This window comes from Ixodes scapularis, unplaced genomic scaffold, assembly GCF_016920785.2.
Source record: "Ixodes scapularis isolate PalLabHiFi unplaced genomic scaffold, ASM1692078v2 PGA_scaffold1__304_contigs__length_218370807, whole genome shotgun sequence".
NCBI lineage: Eukaryota > Metazoa > Arthropoda > Arachnida > Ixodida > Ixodidae > Ixodes > Ixodes scapularis.
The window spans coordinates 209,767,100-209,781,360 of NW_024609846.1; the positions used below are offsets into that span (position 1 = coordinate 209,767,100).

General features: G+C 47.5%; 2 protein-coding genes across 3 annotated transcripts in view; one reads left to right on the top strand and one right to left on the bottom strand.

Moving 5' to 3' along the window:
• Positions 1-2,729, bottom strand: part of LOC8039474 (mediator of RNA polymerase II transcription subunit 13) — a 150,827-nt gene extending 148,098 nt beyond the window's left edge. Inside the window, exon 1 of one of the 2 annotated variants that reach the window (XM_029994571.3) lies at positions 2,521-2,729. In XM_029994571.3, the coding sequence (XP_029850431.2) occupies positions 2,521-2,589 (69 nt within the window). In that variant the 5' untranslated portion in view covers positions 2,590-2,729. The remainder of the gene's footprint in view (positions 1-2,520) is intronic. The other variant, XM_040222401.3, reaches the window with a different exon arrangement.
• A 73-nt stretch (positions 2,730-2,802) lies between these two features.
• The window catches only part of LOC8039476 (protein KIAA0100), a 113,959-nt gene continuing 102,500 nt past the window's right edge, over positions 2,803-14,261 (top strand). Inside the window, exons 1-11 of the mRNA XM_029994568.4 lie at positions 2,803-2,949; positions 3,402-3,525; positions 3,658-3,707; positions 7,320-7,470; positions 8,320-8,438; positions 9,185-9,242; positions 9,362-9,454; positions 9,541-9,586; positions 9,849-10,009; positions 12,695-12,753; positions 13,546-13,702. Of these exons, the coding sequence (XP_029850428.2) occupies positions 2,873-2,949; positions 3,402-3,525; positions 3,658-3,707; positions 7,320-7,470; positions 8,320-8,438; positions 9,185-9,242; positions 9,362-9,454; positions 9,541-9,586; positions 9,849-10,009; positions 12,695-12,753; positions 13,546-13,702 (1,095 nt within the window). The 5' untranslated portion in view covers positions 2,803-2,872. The remainder of the gene's footprint in view (positions 2,950-3,401; positions 3,526-3,657; positions 3,708-7,319; positions 7,471-8,319; positions 8,439-9,184; positions 9,243-9,361; positions 9,455-9,540; positions 9,587-9,848; positions 10,010-12,694; positions 12,754-13,545; positions 13,703-14,261) is intronic.

The following is a 14,261-nucleotide window of genomic DNA, read 5'->3' on the forward strand; positions in this document are numbered from 1 at the left end:
GGGTTGCAGCGACTGTTCAGGCTGTTCCTGTTTAATCTAATGAATCGGGTGGTGGCTCAACGCTATCCGATGATGCCACGGGCAGTCCGAAGGCCATCCACACTACCATACCCTCCCACTTCGTGACTGCCGCCCACATCAGTTGTTTTTCCTGATTTAACCAATTTTTCTGACAATTTACTATACAATTACCTGACTTTTCCAGATGCTTTGAAATTCCCTGACAATTCCAGGTTCATAGACACCATCTCTCTCCCTCTGCCATAGTTAACTGATGCAGATGAAACAGTGTGATTGCTGTTTCATCAATGGATGTATGAATATGTCTAAACCTTTTCAACAGGATGGTGACTAGTGCCCAGGATGGTGACTAGTGCCTCCTAGTCAGTGTTTACAATTTGCACAACTAACATCTCTGCTGGGCAGTGGATGTGGCTGCAATGCAATTCCTTCACCTAGTCATACTGCTGTTGGAACCTTTGTGCCAATAAACACTGTCATACCAAGATCACTCACAGTATTAATTCTTCCTTGCTCATGTGTTTGTGATGCTGGCTGGCTTGAACCAAAACTGGCATGGCGCAGAGTCAAAGGTGTTATTCCGAAGCTTTCTAACGACATCACAAACACCCTCAACTTTTTTGCTTCGTTTAGTGAGTAAACGCCTCTCAAGTAACTCGGTGCACGTCAATATATTAAGTACATAGCTTCTCCCGAAATCTTGGTATGACAACGGTGTCAGAAGAGTGCTACTGATAAACAAGTTCCCGCTTTAATGGATGCCACAAATGACGGGCAATGGTCGCCACCAGACAGAGCGAGTAATTTGCCGTTGCAACAAGCATCATGGAGCCCGGTCCACCGGAAGACGTTATCCAAACGGGTGCAACCATCGCTTCTTCTGGACAACCCAGAACTCGTCTTCCCGGTGCATCTCCGCGCAAAAAACACGAGGAAACGTTCGCGGTTGCCAACAAGGACGCGCGAAGGAGGATCCCCAAAAGCGAGGCACCTCTCTCTTCGAGCTGGGATAACATAATGGTGCCAGATGCAACGTCAGCCGCTGCCCTTTTCTATGTTCTTTTCTCTCTCATCTCCCCTACCTAGTCGGTTTCCGTCGAACCGGCTACCGCTCGACTATCAACCCATACTTTTTCCATTTTCGTTGTTTTTCTTTCCCTTTTGCCCCACCACCGGCCCGAGGTGGAGTAAAGAAAAGCCGAAGACGACGACGCGGCAACAAAAAAGAGCGGGGTGCGACCGGCGACTCGCTCATTACAACGGGGCATTTCCCTTCTCGAGAGCGGCTGCGCACCTAGGGGCCCCCTCGCCCCCCTTCACCAAACCTCCGCCAGCAGACGAGACGCAGCCGCGAATTCCGAAGGCAGACATGCACCCCTTCGGTTTTGCCCCTTTTTTTCTTTTTTACTTTCCCGGACACCTTGTTTTTTTCTCTCCTTTTTTTTCCGATCGCCGTTGGCTCAGACACCGGCGACGTCCGAAAGGGACACGGCCACCACGACTGGCGTGGCCATTTTTACGCATGTTGTTTAATAAGGTCACGTACGACGTCGGCGGCGGAAAATCTCCGAAGCGAGCGGAGCGGGCGAGTGAGCGAGCGAGCGAGCACGCAGCTCTCGTTCTCGCCTCACTCGCGGTCGGCTGCGCGCGGTGACGTACTACTTGGCGCGGCCGCCGGTAACCAGCGGCGGAAAACCTCGGGTGCCAGCCCCGAGAAGGTATCACGCTCGGTGAAGACGGGCACAGATGGAGGCAGAGACGTTTGCCACGCGGCGCCGGGGGGCTCCTTCACGCCGCCGACTCGGTAATCGGTTCAAAAAAAGCGATCGCGGTCAAACACACCGACGGAGCGCCCCCCCGTGACGCCTGGTCGCTCTCGCACACACCATGTTTGAAACGGCCGAACAACTGCGAACCGTGCGATCGCTGGTCGGTTGCGCACCAATATCGCCACACCGAGGTCGGCTCGAAACAAAACGCCGACCCCGGGACCAGAATCACGGGGCTGATTAGTGATCGGCAGCGCCGTTCAAACGCGGCGCACGCAAAAGCAGCCGCTCAGCCGTCGGCTGCTGATGGCCACCGCAATTACGAAAGCAGTCCGTGGGCCCTCGGACGCGGTCGGCCGACTCGCCAATGCTCGGCCGGAGCCGTCCGTGGGACGAGCATGGGTCTGGGACCGATGGTGCGAACACGGCCCGTGCGGCGGTCACCGGTACAGAGCAGGAAAACCAGCGGAACGCGCGTTTCAGAGCGTGTGACCTAGGTTTTCTGCTCCTACAATGGGTGACCCGCGTCCTCGTTCGACGGCGACCGGGACTGAACCCGGTCCTTTTTCGGGCGATCGCGACAGCCTATCCGGCTAACCAAAGACGTCTCCGACTCGCCCCACACTCTAAAACTGGCACGATCGGCCGTAGAAAGCGCAAACGTAAGCCTAACACGATAAACGAAGCAAAATACTTCGAGGGATACCGTTGAGAAAAAGCATGTACTCACCAATGCAAAGAAATTTGTGTGACAGTCTTCAAGACTTGCGCCGTTCGTCACTAAAGTAGGATGCGTCATGCTGTCGCCATCATATTAAGTGTCCGTAGGACAAAGGGTGGGTTCTAGGTGGTCTCCAAATCCATGAATTTAGGAAAAATCCCGAACCCAATAAAAATTCATCAGAAGATGGCGACAGAAGATGGCGGATAGGAAACAACAACGCGCTAAGTGACAGAAACTGTCATTGGATGACAGTGGTCACGTGCTAGGTCATGTGGTTCCAGGTCGACTACATTAATATGGCGGCGCCCAGTGCCGTTTGTAAGGTTGTGAGCATCGGGAGAGAAACGACGGCGGCAGTATGATGTTTTTAACGTTTTTAGGCGTGTTCTTGTTGCTATTTCTTGCCTGCTGCATCTTGGTTGGAGTCGCGTCTCGGTATGTTCAGAAAAACTTGTTTTCTCGATGCGTTTTGGCGAAATATATTGAATGCGGCCTGTGCGGTGGTCGGCGTAGACTTTCTTCGGGGCTTCCAAGTGTGTTATCGCTATCGTGCTGTTAACGGCTTTGTCGCGATCTCTGATTATTAAAGCGCATATTATTTGTCTAATTGCGCATAATTGTTGCCCTACTCCTAAGTGCAAATCTGCTGATTTTTCCCACCGCCTAGGGTGTTCTTGTTTATTTTCGCGGGCAGGAAACTGCCTGTAGTCGTCGACTTGCAAAACCATTGCAGGTGTTGCCGAAATAAATACATAATCGTGATGTTTGGTGGCTTCGTGCTTGCGCCAAAGATGACGCTGACTCTGTGCGCCCTGTTTTTTGCTTTCTCCTCGTCAGTACGCGCGGTGTCAATTTCGCTGTCTCAGAGTAACTCCTTCTCTACCCAGGACACTTTCGTGGTATTTGTCACGAGCTTTGCAGCAACGCTACGACATCAAACTCAAGATTGGACGTTTCGGGTTTTTCTCCATTCAAGAGGTTTACCTGCAGTTCCGAGATGGCACTACACTGGTAAGGAAACACCTGTTTGATCGTTCTGAAGTCTTGCGTATACTTTACCCCAATTTAACGATTGTTGCACACCATTTCGCGATGCATTGTGCCAAGTGTCATGCACCTGATCACGCGTCTTTTCTCTCTCAGGAGGTGGAGCAAGTATGGTTCACAAGCAGCCTCTTCTCCACAAAGTACAGGTGGGCTTTCATAAGCACTGGGTTTAATGTTTTCTCCTGGGTACAGGGCTCCCCAAACTTACGTGGGACAAGCAAACTGTGTATCATCTCGTAGGAGTGCTATCCTGAACGGTGGCAGCCGAAGAATTGCTTCATGACATGGCACTCAGTGAAACAGGCCGAGCAGAAGACGCCACTCGCGCAAGGTTGATATCGTGGTTATACCGTGGACACTGCAGCAATTTTGCTGGTCGTATAAGTTACACTTACCGCCATTTTTCGCATGAAGGTGCATCGGCGACTGCCGAAAGGGTCGGTGATTGAATGACTTGATCAGTAGACATTTTATGCTTGTACTGAATGCAGATAACTGGCAATTTTGGCAGTCAGCAATACATTGCAGTAGCAGGGGTTAGTGAAAGGTGTAGATCGCCTAGGAGGCAGAATTTCTGTGCTGTTCCCAGTTCAGCTATGATATCAGTGTCAATTCAGCGGCCCTTTGCTCTGGCTGTTCTATTGAGCGCTACATTATGGAGCTATTCATTAGAGGCCACCAGGATAGTGCTATCATAAGATAAGACAGAGTTACTGTACACCGTAACAAGGACCACCCCAGAGCGATTCAATGACTTCGAGAGTATTGCATCTTGTTTCCTTTTACCTCACGTCTTCTCATTCAACAATTCCAATCACGCCATCGAAAATTGCCATGAATAGACCCAAGCATCAAGGAGAATGCAGGGATTGGTGTTCCACGCGCCGCACGTGCTGGTCTCAGCAGCAGTAGCTTTTCTAAAGAAAAAACATACAACAAAATGGCATCTTGCACGCGTGTTCATCAATGCTTTATTTTGGTTATTTACTTCGAATCTTTTATTCGGGGAAGGCATGCGCATGTAGCGCGTGGAACACCAGTCCCTGCATTCTCCTTTATGCTTGGGTAATATAGCAAATGGTCTATCGTCCCGGCATTGCCATTGTCACTCACACAAGTACGTTCTGACTGGTGTCTTTTCTCGGTGTTGGTGCACTTTGGCACCTTTCAGTGCAGTTTTTTTTCGGAAACCAATAGAGACCATGTAGCATGTAGACAGCATCATCCCTACCCCTGGTAGATCGCAAGTGCTTGCACGGAAGAAATCTTCCCGCTGACAGCGAACTCTGCCGCTGTTCCCATTGCTGGCTGTGATGCCTCGTCAGACGTTCATTAACCAAGTTTGCAGTTTCAAACATTTCATTGGCACCGTAGGGGCGTGCCACTTGACTTGGACATCACATTTATGAGGCAATGAATCGAGGTGGCCTTTTTTAATTAAGGTGTACCTTGCCAGTTATGTAGTGTTTCACTTTACACTGGCCCGTTATACAAGCAGCTCGGCAAGTATGCAGTACCGCGCCATCTTTGCTCATATCTGAAAGCTTTTCGTTTTTCAGGTTTTGCTTGTTTTTCATATTATAACCACACCTTTTCTCTTGTAAAATATTACTTGCAAAATCCACACTATTTTTGCTTTAGCCGTGGCAGGTATGGTTACGAGTATTCGTGATCTTTGCCCATAGTATGGTGCCTTTGAACGCGTCTCCCACTGGTGCCTTTACCGCGTCCAAAAAAGCGGCCCCCCTATTTCTGCCCAATGACGTCATGCGGGTCACGATTTTGGCGGTGTCGCATCAGCGGCGTTGGAGGTGGCAGACGCCTGTTCGCTGCACGTTGCTCTCGAGCTTGACCATCCACGCAAGCTTCGGCAGCCAGCAGTTGGACCGCCGCAACGACGGCGACGTTCGCGTCTGCTCATGCTTTTTGCCGGAACTTTTACGGCCAACCACCAGGATTGCGACATCCGACAGCGTGACGCTCTGTCTTTTGCGACGTCATGTGTTGCCGCTCGGAGACAACTTTGGATGCATGGGCAGGACTGGACGCTAAACACGTGCTCCAGGCACCATACTTATAGAGGCCAGCACTTAACGCCTCCGGGCGGAATGGTTAAAGCAGCAAAGCGAGCTGTCGGCCAGTTCGGAATGGACCTCCACATCTGCCATTGGGCTACAGCAAAATCACTTGTGATCTTGCAGGGTTTGGGAACCCACTCAGAGGGTGCTTGTCAAATGCTTCGCACCTTGCGGAAAGAAAACTGGTTTAAAGATGGGGAAAAAATGCAGGCGATCTGGTTAATGGCATTCATAGTAAACCCACTAGAAAAGAATACTAAAAACACTGACAGAACAACGAAGTTGTTCTTTTTCTCACTTTTTTATTCTTCCTTTGTCGTTGTTTAAAAATGTTTGTGGCCCTTAACTAAATTTTCGCTTGGTTTTACACTTGAACACAGAAAAAGAAAAAGCCTTTCAAAACTTATTGTTTTGCTGGGGCTAGCGCTTTCTTGCTGGTATGGAAACCGCCGATGAATACTTAACATGCCAGTTGAAGGTTGTCTTCACGATGGTTCTACCATGGCGATCTTTGGACTGCCGTACACATACGTTGACCCTATGGAGGTTGACTCGAGCGCACTGAGGAACCACGATTGCTTCACGAAGTGGTCCAAGGCAGCAATTGGTGACTCGGGCATGGACAGTTTAGGCTGACGCCATGCTTCGTTCCCCACTAAGCCGACTGTCCGGTGGAAGCTACAGGCTCGTTTGGCCTGTCGTACGTCAGTCTTTCGCTACGTGATCACACTCCCGCCTCTACCCACGCTCGGAGGGCAGGGTTCGATGATGAAAGGCAGGCGGTTGATTTGTCCGGCGAGCACATAACTGTCACTGCCCTGTCAACCTAGGGCTGAACGGATTCTTTTTATTGGACCCCACAATTGGCAGCATACAGGACATATCTCATACTTCCAATCTCTGTTTATTCTTGGTGGCATTCCACTTTCATTGCCTCTAACGCTTCGCCCATGAATGATCATGCTTTCTAGCTACCTGAACCCGCTGAAAGCTGTAATTTGTCTCCAATCCTCTCTTGCAGTGAGATTAATTTTTTTTTTTTTTTTAATGAGTAAATTTAGCAAATATATGAATTACAGTGATTTGTAAACATAATCAACTTATTCCGCAAAGCCAGACGGCTTGGTCACTGGACAATCCAATCGGTCAGTCAATCAATCATTTTATTTGCGTCAGTACAATAATGCAGGCACTAGGGGCAGGAACAAAAAGCCGACAGATGTCGTCCTGACAAGGTTCATGCCCTCCTTTTGTAACAAACGGCAAGCAAACAAAAAAAAAGACAAATACTTAAGAAAAAAAAATTACTGTAGCAATAGGTGAAATGCTCGTTTAAAATTGGGCTATAGGTTACATGGCGAACTTGGCTTATGGCTGCCAACATGGTCCCGATGTTCGAAAATTACTGAGGGACTCGAGAGAACCCTGGAGCGTTGGTGGACATTGCAGCGCACTAAAAAAACTGTCGCTGAAGCTTTCACACACACAAGTAACAAAACTCTCACACAGCGCTGTGTGAGAGTTTATTACCCTATGGGTGGGAAAGCTTGGGCGGCAGTTTTTTTAGTGTGCTGCAACGTCGACCAACATGAACAACTAACTCGCTTAATATGAAGTTCTAACAATCCCGGAGTATTGTTTTATACTAATGTAAAATCACTTCTGTTTTTTTTTTTACAGTTCCTTGTTTGTTGTCTGCCTGGGAGATGTGCGGTTACAAGCACACTTTGACAAGCTCCTGGAAAACAAACCGACAAAGCGACTGCCTCCTGACAAGCCTCCCGCTCAGGGGAAAATACAGCTGCCAGGCAAGGCCATGACATTCTTTAAGGTAAGAGCTTCCGCCTCAGCCATCGAGTTGCAGTGTCTTACCCATTGATTCAAGTGGAAGGTCTTCTAGACTGTAGCTGCAAGCGTGAGCTGAAGTTCCGTCAATGCTCGTACACTCTTGCGATGAGAGCTCCCTAGAAACCTTTAAGCTCATGTCCACAGTCAGGAAGATAGTTCAGATGAACCTGTCACGTCATAACTAAAGTCGTAAGTTCCTAGGCTCTGATGTAAAGTGATGTGCGGCACATGGTTGCAAGCCCAACAATTAGGCTTTTGTTTGTAGCTGAGGGCCTTTCGTGCAAGACAGAAAAGAAACTAAAATTGTTGGGCCGATAACAGTAGCGTATGGGGGTCAGCAACTTTTATGGGCCAAGGGCTGGATTGTTGTGAAGCATGCGGGTATCTATCAAGCCTTCGGGAAGCGTTCAGGTGTTAGGCTGATGTCTGTGCAGAATTGGAGGATGGGCAGGAGGTAGATTAAATCCATTTGCGTAAAGTATAAAATACAGTCACTTCGCCTGACGCCTTTCCCATCAGCCGGAGGCTTGAGAGGGCCGAGTCAGGCCTTTTCATAACCCATGAGTGACCGCCCTCCTCTATAGTGAATCTGTGAAAACTTATTTTCTCCCAGAAATCTCGTGTCTAGCCATGGCACTGGAATGGTTCACTCTTTTGAGCAGTACATCTCCCCGACCTGAAATCATGCAGCTCGAAGGTGCCTAACAAGCGCCTAAGTTGGAAAGGCTTTGCATTGATGCTAACCAGGGGAACCTGAACAACCCTTCTTCCTTAAGATGCCTTGTGCTAAGGTTGACGGCTAAGGCTTCCTTTCTCTTTCCACCTGTTTCAGCGGATGTCGCTCCATGTACACAATGCTAGCATAATGCAACTGGGAGCTCCGTCGCAGGATTGCCTTCTTCACGCTACATTTCAAGAGCTGGCCATGCATGTGCTCTCAGACAAGCTTGAGTATGTACCTTTGTACGCATCTCACCAATACTGCTGACAGTTGAATAGGCAAAGTGAAAGGTATGTGCTTACTGCTGAGCATAGGGGATCCTTTCTCGGACCATTTAATTTGGCTCCAGTTATCTCACCGATATGACAAAGCAGCCTGCATTCTCATTGGTGCTCTTACTAGAGCCTCATCGTATGCAGCACTGTAAAGTTAGTTGAAAGGGATGCATAGCTTTGCCCACCCTTTTATTTATAGAAAACTTATTCAAATGGAGTGTGTGGTATGTAACCCTTATGCGAGCACTTTTCGCAGCAGTGTAAAGGACGTTTGATATGCTGTTCACTTAATCCTATAACCTCTTTACAATTCTAAAATTCTCTTGCCGAAGTTGCTGCAATTTGGTGTCTGTTAATTGCAACAGCTTCATATAGCGATGTCAGTGAAACTTAAAAGATCCCCATGTTGTCAAGATAATTCATCGTCCTTGAAAACGTCTCACGTTTCCTTTCCCATGATTTGTAATTGCAGTATTCGTAGAGGTCAGATGCGTTCACGCCACTATCCACCGTTAGAAATATTAAAATTTCAATATGGAAAATCATTAAAATAATTTTGGTTGCTTATGTAATGAGAGAAACTTGCATCACAATTACTCACCCTGATCTACAGTACACTACAGTTGGTAGCACTTCTGATGATCCAAATTTAAATTCATGGCTTTATCAATCACTGATTGTTTCTTCACTCATTTTTTCAGTTGCTGCATAAGCATGAACATGATCTCAGCAGCGCTTCGCATCTTCAAACACCCTCAGGTGAAAAGTGGACTCTGTTTAAACATTGTTGCCCGTACCCATCGTCTTTGTGAAAAATCGGCTGCCTGCCTTGATACGTTTCTTGTGGCCGCACTCGCTAAACCTCCTTTGCCCGACAGGATACAAGCACGAATGACTCCTGCATGGTTCACTTCTGTGTCAGTATCCAGAGCAGCATCACATGCTCTGCTGTGGACCTCAGAGTCATTCATGTGAGTTTCAAGCATCTTTCTCTCAAGAGCAGAAAAATTGTTACAGGCTAAGGACTGCATTAAAACAAACACAATTTTCTATTCAGAACGCCTCTGTGGACATCCGACAGCCAGAAATATTGCTTTACGAAGGTTGGTCTGTTTACGCTCGAATATTTTTAGACTTCTTTGATGAACTCGAAAGAGAGAGTACAACCATTGCACAACACAAACATGTTGGCAAAAAGTTGCCTTTCATTTTGTCATTCTACGCCTTTCTCCAAGGTATATTTTGCAGGGGCTTACACCGCCTGAATGTTTGAAGCTATCGGTGACACGTTTAAGTTTGGTCAGCAATTTGTGAATGTGCTTATTCACGTGGTCTCGTATTTCCAACTGCTTTCTTCTTAAACAGACAAGCTTCTGGAAGCTCTGTCATCGCGAGAGGCTCCAACCAGCCAGGAGCTCGAACACGAGGAACCTGAGCACGATGAGGAGGCGAATGTCGCATCTTCCGACAAGGAGCCCACTCTTGGAGAGGATGAACTCAGGTCCCTTGTTGGGAAATTACCTGAGGTCGGTCTTACTGAGGGGTGCATCTCATTGCATTTTTACTCACTTCCTGCGCATTTCATTGAGTACTTTCCTCTTTACCAAAATTGATTTGTCGGGCAGCCAGAACATCATATGGCATGGCTCGCAATATAGTATAGGAGGCGACAGAGGTCTACATGTGTCAACGTTTAAGAGTCTGGCCCTTGGCCTGCCATTTCTTTCTGACAGCCGGCCCAACCCGTCTGATCCTGACACTAATTTTCTTGGGCCCTCTCGGGCCCAATTTACTTTTGCCCAGTATGAAGCTAAGTTACCAAGGTGCACGATATGGCAAGCTCGCTCACCACTGTTGATTACAATATGCGATAGTCAACACCCATATTAACATCTACATCAAAATAAGCACAAAATGTGTGCCGATCGTAAAATGAGGGACAACCACAAAAAACCTTTTGTTTCTTTGTTTTTCAGTCGTTGTAAACATCCTTCTTTTTGGATGCTATTATTAGTCGGACCGTTCAGCGGGCCTAGGCATATTAATAAAAGAAGTGGTTGCACCTCTTGTCTGTTCTTGCGACCGAACCCGCGTCTAAAAAGTCATAAAAATATACCGCCGTCTCTTACGCTGATCTGTAAGAAAGTATTTAGGAACAGCAACCCCTGAAAAACGTTCAGCCTTTCCACTCTCGTGAAGAAGGAAGACCAGCAGAGCTGTACTCGATACACTGTGTGCTTCTTCTTCGTGCTCGTCTGTTTTGCGCGCTGTTTTCTGCGATGAATTCCCACCAACGCGCCCAACTATCCATTCTTCTATTATAGCTGGATAGGTTGTCGCCATGTACGAGCGACGGCGGAAACCATACTGGTTGTGTGCTTGCCGCCGTCGCTTATAGATGGCGGTAGCTGTCCAGGTAGGTTTGTGTTGACATACACGGACACGATCCTAGGGAACCTAGCCCTTAGCAGCTCCGCTGTAAAAACCACTTTGATGAAAGTGACATTACCCATATTGTGGAGGCATGCACCCATACATACAGATGGTTTATGCCTGCAAGGCTGTAGATTGTGTATGCCCACATGTTGTGCATGCTTGACGGGGAAAAGTGGCTGTACGATTGCGGCATTACCGGCAACAAAAATGAACGCTTCATGGCTATAGAAAAGCACTCGATGCGTACACTCCAAACCATAAAAAAAAGATGCATACGCTTTTATCATTTGGGTCTCCTCCACTGTAGTGTCTTGCAACCCCGCAAACAAATTTTCAAAGCATTTGTGCTCACAAAACATTCCACAGTACATTCACAGCGATAGCTGCTACAAGTCACGGCGAAACCGGTGGGCCTCGGTGTCGCGTTCCCGCACTGTGGGGTGCATAAACAAAAGCGTTTTAAAAAAAATCTGTAGCGGACAACAAAGAAAATTCAAGCACACAACGTGATGATATGGTTAAAACTTTGTAGTCCATTTCGCTCATGCCTATCGACGCCATCTTTTAGCGACAACAGCATCTTTTCAGAGAGCGCGTGCAGTGGCCTTTGGTGCTATAAAACCCCTAAGTTTAAAGAGTCTCGTTAATGCTGTGGTGTAGCTCAGTGGTAATGCCTCCGCTTCGCACGCAGCAGACCCAGGTTTGATTCCTGCAGGCAGTGGGCAATCTTTTTTGAGAATTTGACAACACTGACGACGGACGCCCTACATCGCCAACTACAACATCAACGACAGACAGAATTTCCAGTGGAGGGAAGAGCCCACAACAGCTATTGCTGTTAAAAAAACACAGCCCCCTTGACCTGCTTTGGCTCGTCCTGCAGACTTCAATGGCCCAAGACCTTCATGATCGTAACTGTGAAGCCCGAGCCCGGCCTGTGGGCTGGCTCGCACCCATGCAGACTTCTAATAGGCAAACTTGCATTGAGAATAGTATCCCTTCCTAGTGTGTGCTTGTATAGCGCACAATACCGTTAGCATGAACACAATATGGATGTCTTTTTGCATCTTACTAGTACCGTAGGGTAGTATCCAACGTTGAATTTTGTTTTTTATGTTGGAGCACCACATAGGCACATTTCACTGCACTGTCTATTTTGATGACTCTCACTTAGAAAGTCTAACAAAGCCTACAATTGTGCATCCGTGGTAACTACCGTAAATTAGCGAGCATCTGCCTATGTCACCATAAAGGCCCACCTGCTACTTTTGAGATGTATGAAAACTGAGCAGAGGGCATGTCAGGTGCCCACTCCACACTTCTGGGCTCCCTAGCTAACAGAGACGCTCCTCCTCAGCCGTCGCTTCTCCATGCAACTTGGTGCAAAGTGGTGAAGTGCACCCTATCATGTGCTGTCATGAGCCCTTCCGCATTTTTCCTCTTAGACCTAACAAGTGTGCATCTCTCAGTGTTACAAGATCATCTCTTAACTTTGGGTTGGCACTTATTCGGTGTCCTACGGTATTTCACGCTCTGCGCATGACAACGGGTAAATTGAAGTGCCTCAACAATAGGACTGTCTGTGCCAGGTGCATAAATTGCGCAGCATGCGCGGGTACTGTTGCTTACTTGGTGTCTGCCCTTTGTCACGGGGAAATGTTCAGCAGAATTATGCAGCTGAGTCTCTGTGTAACAAAGCCTCAGGATTGTCAGGGTCTGAAGCCTGAGAGTATTGCATGCATTTTCCACGCAATAACTTAATATTGTGCTTATAGGCTGTCTGCATCAAAATGGAGTCGTCATCTTTCAAGATTCTTAGAGAAAATTTTCAGAGGTAAGGCAAGTTCTACTATGAAATAGCATCTTTTCCCTTTTAGAGCGCAGCTCTTAGGTGCCCGTTTCCGGCTTGAGCGGCATCGCCGTCTGCGTAATCGTAAGGTCACGTGACTCCCCCCAGGTCACGTGACCCCCCCCCCCAGGTCATGTGACCCCTCAGTATCGTTCCCCTCAGTACCCTCCTCTCAGTACCCTTCCCTCCTTCTCCCCAAGAGCTGCGCTCCAATTCGGAGTTACAAGAAGTTGTAAATGGCTTTCTTTTTATGTTGAAAAGTAGTGAAAGTGCACAATAAAGACGAATACGAAGACTGGAGAAGCAAACTGGACGAGCGCCGTCCTGCGCTCGTCCTGTTTGCTTCTTCGTCTTCGTATTCGTCTTTATTGTGCACTTTCACTACTTTTCAACATGCATAGCCAACTCGCCTGCATCGCTATGTTAGTTCAGTCCACTTTCTTTTTATATTCTGTGGTTCAAAATTATTGTTTCCTTAAAATATCGGGTCGTTAACTTGCATGAATTCATTTCTAGAACCGCTTAAACTTTGAAACAAACGTGTTTTAATATAAGGATCGCTTCTACATGAAGTATAGCACCCTATCTTGTAAGGTATTTCTACATTTCGTATTAGTAGCTGTCACATCATTGTCTCTACTCTCTAAACGTCTGGAAGTTTGGGCAGACTGAACATTTTTGTAGGCAAATAAAATTTCTTCTAGTCTAACTGTACTTTGCGCGGAACAGAGCCGTTTTTTGCTGCAATGGCGTGCTCCGTCTGATGCTCTTCCTCAGAGGCCTGTTTCTGGAGGTTCACAGCGTCACTGCCGAGCTTCTTCGAGATGCTGGGGAAGACAGCTTCGCCACCTGCCTACTGACGCTCTCCAATTTGGGCCTGGCCAGTGACCAGTTTCAGGTGGTCTCCCTCAAGTCTGCGGAGGCCAAATTTCGGGTGGGTCCTCGTGGCATTTGACAGCATCGCTTCGGCTGGTCCTCTTAATGCAGAGTGCCGTTTTCTATGACAAAATCACCATGAACGAGTGTGATAAATGAGTGTGAGGAATAAGCATCATGAACGAGCAACACGCTGGGAGTGTTACATGACATTGAAGTTTATATATAAAGCTCACAAAGGCCCGTGTAAAATTGGCATAGAAAAGATGCCCCCGCGGGGCTCGAGCCCGGGCAATGAGGTTTCACTCGAATACTACAGCTACTGAGCTGCATAACACATCTGCTCTGGAGGGATTACGCTCCTGGTAAAACATGTCTCCAAGAGCAGTGTGGCACAAACACCACACGGAGTGTGGTTTGTAGTGGACATATTCCGTGGTCCTTGGCCTTTGTCAGCATGATCGAGCTTGTGTAAATGTTTTAGTCTAGCATAATTGCTAGATGTGTCCGAACATGGGGTTTTTGATTGCTAATTGAACGTAGACATTAAAATTTCAGTGTTAACTGAATTGCAATATTTTAAAGTAATAGTATTTTACATTTCATGCAAATTGAGC